The sequence below is a fragment of the Gymnoscopelus microlampas genome (genome assembly GCF_963454915.1).
Source record: "Gymnoscopelus microlampas genome assembly, chromosome: 3".
Classification (NCBI taxonomy): Eukaryota; Metazoa; Chordata; class Actinopteri; order Myctophiformes; family Myctophidae; genus Gymnoscopelus; species Gymnoscopelus microlampas.
In genome coordinates, this window is record NC_139940.1 from 5,968,317 (window position 1) to 5,977,585 (window position 9,269).

A 9,269-nucleotide genomic window follows, 5' to 3' on the forward strand; every position below is an offset into this window, starting at 1 on the left:
ACATGCACGCGCGCGCAACGCTGGGGGCGGGGGGGGCCCGAAAACTGTCCGTTGCCTAGGTCGCATTTTGACATTAACACGGCCCTGACTATAAATACTATGGGATCTGTAGCCATGGTCGTGGTGCCAAGTCCCCCAGGTATGGACTAGTACAGTATATCATCGTTTATCAGTTCATGTATGTTTATGTAAAAATAATAATAAAATAATAATATTAAAGTCATGAAGTTGACAAACTATTGTAGGCAAGACAGGTTTATTTGAATGGCAAATTCAAATGCATTAAGCAATGAGACATTAAGAGACAGACACTTAAGAATGCAAATATAAATTACAAGAAACACATTACAAAAGGGTATTTGAATACAATTCAAAACGAGGTTAAAATGAAACCGAAAAAAAAATATTACAGTGCAGAAAAAAGTATAATTGTATATGTTTTAAAAACTCAGTAAAAGGCAGCAGCAAACAGAAAGATCATCAGCTTATTTTAAACACACATAGAGTTGTATCAGACCTGCAGTTTAGTGGGAGTTTGTTCCATAAAAACACAGCTTCTCCACTTTTAGCTGTGACTCTGGGAACAGAAAGCAGAGCTGTCCCAGATGACCTGAGAAGTCTGGATGGTTCATGATGTAGCACAAGATAATAAATGTATTTTTAAACCATTCAATGCTGTATAAACCAACAGTGTTTTGATTGATCGACAGACAGGGAGCCAGGGTAAAGATCTAAGAACTGGAGTGATATGATCCATTCTCTTGGAATTAATAAGGACAAACATAAGTCCTTTAAGCCTTGATATTAAGATGACTATTTCTTCAGTGTGCTACTCAAAAAGATGAATTGGGTATAATGACATTAAAATGTATTTTCTGTTGACTAAAGAGTTGTAGAGACGGAGACCCTTGTCTCTGAACAAACTCTCTCTTAATTAAATGACACTTTTAGTTTTTATTTTATGTATTAATTTGTATTGAGTTGTTGACGTGCAGGTCTTATACCATCCACCAGGGGGTGGTGCACCACTACTTCCCACAGCCTGAGACACAGTCTTGCACAGCCTTGGGATGAACCACCTTCTGGAAAGGAATGAGAGTAGAAGCTCAATCAGGTTGGATATCACATGTTTCCTTGATGGGATGGATCTTCATAAAAGGTCATTAATTGTGCAACATTCAATTGTTTCGTCATTAACATTAATGAAACATGGTAACTCTTTAGTCAGACTAATAGGCTCTATGCATGACTGTAGTTCAGTCGGGACAACCATGAATTGGATAAAATATATTGTATTAATTATAAAATGAGCAATATATTCATTTTGGTTTGGTGATGAATTGGATCTGCATTTAGGTACTGTAAGAAAGCACGCATTACATCTTTCTACCAATAGCGACTCCAAATCCCCCTTACACAAAAGTAGATCCAGATAGAGCCAGTGACATCACTGTACTAACTTCAGGTAAATGGTTGCCCATGACAACAGCTTTCTAAAATTACTACCACAGCTGCCTTTGATTGTGTTGTTCCTCTCTTCCTGTATTTAACACGGCTTTCCATGTAATGTATCAGACCTGATGAAGACCCTTTGCGGTCGAAACGTTGCCTGAAACTATTTTATAAAACATTTTCTACTGGGAGCTAAAGGTGTGTGGACTTCCCCTCTTTTCCTTGATGTACGTATTGTTGTCCAGCACCCGATAAATAGTTTTGGGATGTGCGTGCTTACCTTTGGACTCTATTAACAGCTTGCTGAAAGACACATAACAGACCAAAGAGTCCCTGAGATGTTAAAGACAGGGCAGCAGATGACAGACAACTTCAGATATTTACATACCACAATATATCTAGACAACAATATCTGTTGGTTTCTGAATATAATGATATGGAATTTAACAGGGTGGATCTTCTTCCACTCCTGATACCACAGCCTTGAATTATGGGAAACGTGGGGGCGGGGCATATTTAGCTGGTCAACAGTGTGATGGTCAGTGTGAACAGTGTGAGTGTAGATTGTGTTTGTGTTCGGGTCTCACCAGGATCAGGCAGGGTCTATTGGCAGCAGGTGGCTTTGCAGCCAAAAATGGACACACAGATGGAAACGATGAACACCAGCAGATTGAAAACACACTGCACAAGCACACCCGGCACACCCATCGACAAGCCCTGGAAACAAACGCATCATATAAACAAACAAACATCATGTAAACAAACACATATGGTCTGTTGGTTTTTACTTAGGAGCAGGGATACATTACAATATACGGTAGTCTACATTTAAGAGTTTTGTGTATGAGGCCCAAAGACTTTACAAAACAACATCTCTGCATTTGTAGAAGACCAACACATGTAAACAAACACATCTTGTAGAGAAAACACATCATATGCACAAACACATCATGTACACATTATGTAAACCAGTGGTCTAATCAGGGTCTCATTAGGACCTGCATGGTGAATGGAATGAACTAGCTGGTCAAACAGAGACCTAGCAGCAGTGTGCGTCAATTCAATGTGTAAATAATAAAGTCCTACCATATAATAATAATAGGGTACATCCCGATCATGTTCATATCGAATATATGCAGCCTGACTTATCACCCGTGCAGCGTCCAGGCCGTAAAAGATGATGGCAACACCTGACATCACAGCAGCCACAATATTCATCCCCATAGAACCTTTAATCTGAAACATAGAACAGCAATAGAATAAACAGCTAGTAACAAATGGAATGACTTGTAGAGAGCAGTAAGGGTGTGGTCGAGGGCGTGGCTTACTGACCATGCAGCGGCTCATCGACCTATCAGCAGCGACCGTCAATGACCCTGCAATGATGTACTGGGGGAGAAGAGAAACAACCAATCAGATAATGAAGAATTATGTTTAAAAATGAAACATTTATGACTCTTCTTACAAAACATACAGTAGCATTAACATGAATCATAGCAGTATGGTTATATGTGTGAATACTTACAGGAAATCAAATCCTGTTTAAATAGTAGTTACAGTAATTAGTATGTATATATATTAACTTAGATACTTAGAGAGTAAGTACATCATGTGTATTTCATTCAAAGCTCAAATGATTTGAATGAATATAAACACAGTACAGTGTAGGCCTACATCAGGGTTGGGTGGAGGATGCAGATGTTTGCTTACAAATAAAGGTGCCCAGACGAACGCTCCAGAGACCACTGTGACAGATGGACCAAAGAAACACTCCACCACACCAAACAGGAAGAGCAGCACGCCCACCATTATCTGCACTGTCTGCAAGGAAACACACACAACAGGTCAACAGGTTAACAGGTCACATGACACAATATTAGTGAGAGGGTGAGCGTTACAGTCATTGTTTTGTAATCAGGAACAAGGCGTGGTAAACTTATATTATTAGTCCAGCAAGTAGGCTGACCTTTTAGTAACAACCAAGCCCCCAGAACCCAGTGGTTGCATTGAAGCGCATTGGACATGCTGGCCATTCATAGGTACTGCAGCTGGGGCCACTGTACATGAACGAGCGAAAACGGTTTCGACCAATGGGCTCAACTCACGAGCTTGTGCACGGGGCTGCGCACCTCTGTGACGCAAAAAAGCCCCAAATAGGCCTCGCCCGTCACATTTCCTACCCGGAAGAAGGGGTGATTTCGGCCCATGCACTGGTTGAGCAATTCATGCAAGTGGATGGGAGGGGATATCCGGTGCCCTCTGTATTATGTTTAACTCTATGGTAACAACGCAGGTAAGTGATTCCCAAAAGTATCACCTGATATAATGACTTGCCCAAAAAAAGTCGTGCTAAATGTCCAAATATACCTTCCACTCACAGTTAATGCAAATGACTCATTTCAGCTGTTACTCGACTGATTACATGAAGTCAAAACCTGAATGGACATTTCTAAACCTCAATGAAAGCAAAACTGAAAATATAGCTGCAAGCAGCAATAATACGGGGCCAGCGATTGCAGAAACAAAAAAGAAAGAAGCAATGATAAGTAATATGCACAATAAGCCGTAGAAACATAGAAAACCGAACTTGAGAGTAAGAAAACCATGCAATTAACATGAGCATTTTAAACCCTCACTAACCCTAACCTCAGTAAAACTATGCCTACCCCTAACCTCAATAAATACTACGCATAAGCCTAAGAATGCCAAATTGTGATCACCTCAACACGTCGTCGGGGTCGAAATTGAACCGGTGACCTCCGGACTCATAGGCTGCCTTTTTTCTCATTGAGCTAGAGATATGATAGCCCTGTCTGTTGATACACTATACACAAGTCTTTCTGTCCCTGATGGACCAAGCCTCTATTTTGCTAACTACTCTAGATCACTGGTTCCCTAACCATCTACCGTGAAAGTAGTCGATCTTCAAGCTCAAAAAACCTTGCCATCTGAAAAGTTGTGAGATTGTCGATTGGCTATTTTCACAATGAAGTATGTCATACATTGAAAAAACATACTCTCAAATAAGCATTTCACTGGTACTTTTATTTTTATTTTGATCAAATACACAGTATATTTTTGCTTCAATCATGTCTCCTGCCTATTTAATTTAATGTTGCCATTAATATAATTTATTCCTCCACTTTTCACCTACCTCTGTCTGCAGTTAACTGGTCCTATAGCTATATCATGCTTTGCCCACTCTAAGCATATGCTACAGATGTCAAGAAATGCATTTATAATTTAGTTAAAAACTGAACTAATGTACATGTTTACAGGTGTATTCATTAATCCTTGCAGTTAAGCACTTTTGATGCACTTTTGCTGCTCCAGTATGTTAACATTTATATGCTTAAGCATACCAGGTGTCTTATCTATTAATGTGAGATTGTGCATTTATTTTGATTAATGTCAGTGTGAGATAGGATGATGCTACAGTTATAGAGCATGGATATAGGGCGTGGCATTGGGCAATGTTAAGTCAACCTGGTTTTTACCCCTCAAAGATGTCCAAAAGACACTTGTTGACGCCCCCTTCAGGATTTTTGGCACGCTCTATACAGACTGAATGGCACTTTGTTGAATTCATGGTCAAAGGGTCACCTGTGTATATGTATTGCAGTAGTGTTGGTTGACATAATTCTGCTAAAATATTGTCAAATGATTGAAATAATTGAATTGAAGAATGTGTGATTGTGTTATGCACTGTTGAAACTTTTATATAAAGTCAGATACACTCTGGTGTTTGAGAGGAACGCGTCGTGTGATTTCATTCATTCATTCATTCACCCTTGCCCCTCTTTACAGGGGCGCTACACGATTACAGGGAGGCTAGATGTTGTTTGCAAGGCATGTGGTTCTTTGTGACCACATCCGCTGGGATGTGGTCACAAAGAAGATGCTGTTATCTGCATTTTCATATGTACCCACACGCACAACCGTTAACTTCACCTTGTCAAAACAAGATGGCGCCGACATGCACAGCGGCGAACTTCACCCAGTCAAAACAAGATGGCACAGAGACAAGTCGACTTGCTTGGTCTCCATACACACAACCTTTGATTTCCTATACTAACACATCAGGTCAAAATTCATGTCAGATCCTGTGTCTAGGTGAGACATGACCTTTGACACGATCTAAATGTCTCAATAGAAGAGCAGGGAGACAAAATATCGCCCCAATTGTATAAGTTATATTGTATTAACATACACTCTACCATTCAGATTGGACAAAATTACATTTTATTCATTATTTAAAGAAAGTTAGTGCCTCTTTAAGTAGATCTCACGTCATTGTTATTTTACAGTACTTGATTTTAAAAATACTTAATACTTAAGTACAAGTAAAAGTAGAAGTGCAATTCTTAATTTTTATATCAATGAATTGCTGTAATGTTTTCACAATTAATTTTTAGGACCTTGTAACTCTTGTTTCAGAGAAGTAACTCTGAAACCACCTGCACTGCATGCTGATGTGCATGTAGAACCGATACGTTATACAAAGCCTGCAGAAACGCCTATAAAAACGAAAACAGAAATGACTGAGGAACCAGAACTAACTACATTTACTCCTATACAACCATACAGGATGTAACAAAGAGGCGAGCGGAGGGGGAAGCCAGAAACACGGCTAGTGTGAGAGCAGAAGTGTGTCCAATTGCATTTTAGGGAAGAAAAAAGAAACAGCCAACCTAAAAGTACTCAGTACTTTTACAGCCTTCCTCGAAATGTCCTCCAGTAAAAGTAAAATATTTGTCTTGGAAATGTACTCAAGTAAGAGTAATAAGTATTAAAAAAATCTAATACTCAACTAAAGTACAGATCCTCAGAATCTGTACAGTACTCAAGTACATTTACTCTGTTACTGTCCACCACTGTATACTTTTACTCCACCACTATTTGAAAACTTTAGTTACTAGTTACTTTGTAAATTTAGATCATTATTACAAAACTTACATTAACCACATCACCCCTATATACATTTTGGACGTTCGAAAATAGCCGATCTACAAGCTCACAGATCTTGTAGATCTGCTATTTTCAAAAGATTTGTATGCATGTCATACATTTGAAAACTTGTGAAATGGGACATTCTGCATAATGAGTAGCCTACTTTCTAATCTTGGTACTTTAGGTGCATTTAGATACCAATATTTTTGTACTTTTACTCAAGTAAGTTTTTTATTCTGGACAGAGTTACTTACTTTTACTTACAGAGTATTTTTTACATTACAGTATTGATATACTTTACCTGAGTAAAAATGTGAATGCTTTTTCCACTGACTGTATGTCCATGTCCAACCACAAGGTTAGTGCCAGGGACCACCATATAATATTTGTGGTGTTAAAATGCTAACAAAAACATTCCAAGTTTTTTTTAATTTTGTCAAAGGTTTTTGATAGCAGATGTACAAGCTCTTTAGATCGGATATTTTCAAATAGCTGATGTATAATAGGGTTAAAGTGGTTAAACTGCATGCTGGGGACCCCCTGGAACACTCCCAAGGACCCCTGACAGTGATGCGCGGGTGATGTTGTAGTAGTAGGAGATCACTCACTGTATATCTATCTACGTTATCGTTTAATGTTCTCTCATGTAGCCTACACAATTATAAAGGACAGGAAAAATATGAATTGTCTACAGCAGCTAAACTGAATGGTGCTGATTCTGCTGAATATCATAAGAGCGTTGTTGATGAAAAGAAGCCGAACTATTGGCATTAAAAAAATGCCCCTGGTGTGTAAGGATCTGTACCGTTTGTCAGTGGCGTTGCAGCTTAATTCCGTACATTGCATTTATTAGATACATACACAATGAGTGTCCATATGGCTGTGTATGGAAGACATGCAATAATATCCTGCTGTATTGTAACCTTATCAACAACTAGAAAAACGATCCGACGTTCATCTTGAGTACTGCTGGTGATTGTAGACTGGGAAATTAGACTGGAGCAAGCGTCAGATACATTATATAAGTTATAGTTGTAACTACTATTCACATCCAACACAAAGGTTTTTGCTGCGGAAAAATTCACCTTTCCCATGCACTTATTGCCATGCATATACAGTAGGCTCACATACACTTTTTGTAATTCATATTTATTGATGTTATTCACATTTTTAATGCTATTTATAACATATGCAATGCAATGTTTTCAAATTGGTCAAGGTGCGCTGTCACAATGTTTCCGCATTACATCTGCATGTTTTTATAGTGCGTGCGTGTCCGCGCGCAAGTGCACGAAAATGCGTGTGCACGTGAATGCGCGTGCATGTGCGCAAGCACGTGTGTTATGGGGCGCTCCCCCACTTCTAAAAGTAGCACTACAACACTGCGCACACACATACACTCACATTGGATATGTTATCCAATTAATTCTTGTTGTTAGAAGAAAAGCTCAAATACTCATTCAGATGATAACTGTATTGCACAATGCAGTGTCATTCTGTAAAAAGACAGAGTTTGGACTGTGCCGTCATGATGTTCACTGTCAGTTTTGGTGTAGCTCCGATCGAGTATACAATTTGTAACAAAATGGAAGGAACACTAGACAAACATTCTACTCTGTCGTCAAAAGCAGTTTCTTTCAGTTAAGACTCTTAGCCAAGGTAAAACACCTAGCTACCTCCCCCCTAAACAACTGGCAATGGCTATCCATGCCTTCATAGGGTGCAGTACGTTAGTCCGACACCCTAACCCTAACCGCACGCGGATGCCACATAGTCGGAGAAAAGGTCTGTCGGATTATCGCATGCCTCCCACCTTCATATACTCAAGACTTGATTATTGCAACTCCCTCTAAACAGGTGTTGAGCAGTCCGCACTCAAGTGTTTGCAGCTGGTGTAAAATGGCTGCCCGTCTCCTCATTGGCATAAAAAAGCGAGCCTATATAATCAGCTGATCACTGCGGTCTAAAGTCTGTCTTTCACTCATAAAAAGAGGTTGATCTGAATTACAAATGAATGTTAACAAATTAACAATGTATTATGAGTTATTATTTTATTCTTTTGAGAAGGTTTTGCACAGAGACAAAAATGTTATCAACAATCTGTTTAAAAGCTCTAATCGTGAGATTTCATATAAAATAAATAATTTCACAGTGATACTCTGATAAATACTGTAAAGTATATTTACCCCCAGAGCTTGTGGGGATGTCCGTTTGAACTTCAATAGTCTGGTGTCTGGACTGGACCCCAAAACCAAGGCTTTCCCACCAGACTGCATTTGGACTGGAACCGAACCAGTCCCACCAGACTGCGTTTGGACCAGAACGAACCCCGTCCCACCAGACTGCAGTTGGACTGGAACCAGAACTGAGCCATTAGGAATGTTCGGTACGTTAGTAAGATCTCCATAAGGTGCATCGTCTATCTGTTGGAGTTGAAGCCGTTCATAAGTTCCATCCACAGCCATTAGGACTTGAGTCCTATCAACCTCTTCACAACACACTGAAGACACTAAACTGTTCTAAACGTAGACAGCACTCTTTTTTATATCACATACGAGAGCACTCTGTGCCCCCGCCTCCCCCCCCCCCCCACAAACACACACACACACACACACACACACACACACACACACACACACACACACACACACACACACACACACACACACACACGAAACTAACTATCTCATATTTTGACACTACTTGCCTTTTTTTTCCTTATGGGAAGAAACTGATTACAAAAGTGAGCAGTTACAAAAGTGGTCAATTTCATCATCAACTTTATGTTGAAATTTGTGGACCAGTACATCATATTTCTCACTAGATATACTGTAAATGTTGCTAAATAGCAGAAGTGGTTCTCTGAC

General features: G+C 39.5%; 1 protein-coding gene across 7 annotated transcripts; it reads right to left on the bottom strand.

The window, feature by feature from the left end:
* Positions 1 to 239: 239 nt before the first annotated feature.
* Positions 240 to 8,882, bottom strand: LOC311042209 (membrane-spanning 4-domains subfamily A member 18-like). Of its 7 annotated transcripts, none has more exons than XM_084052802.1 (7): positions 8,589 to 8,882; positions 3,163 to 3,273; positions 2,785 to 2,841; positions 2,539 to 2,688; positions 2,040 to 2,133; positions 1,733 to 1,755; positions 240 to 1,082 (listed from the first exon to the last, which is right to left on the bottom strand). In XM_084052802.1, the coding sequence occupies exons 1-5, from the start codon at positions 8,865 to 8,867 to the stop codon at positions 2,056 to 2,058; spliced, it is 675 nt and encodes a 224-aa protein (XP_083908928.1). In that variant the 5' UTR covers positions 8,868 to 8,882; the 3' UTR covers positions 240 to 1,082; positions 1,733 to 1,755; positions 2,040 to 2,055. The 7 variants fall into 7 exon arrangements, 6 of the variants coding, with proteins under 6 accessions (XP_083908928.1, XP_083908926.1, XP_083908925.1 ...); XM_084052800.1 differs by having other exon boundaries at positions 2,040 to 2,169; XR_014600474.1 differs by having other exon boundaries at positions 1,733 to 2,169.
* Positions 8,883 to 9,269: the final 387 nt, after the last annotated feature.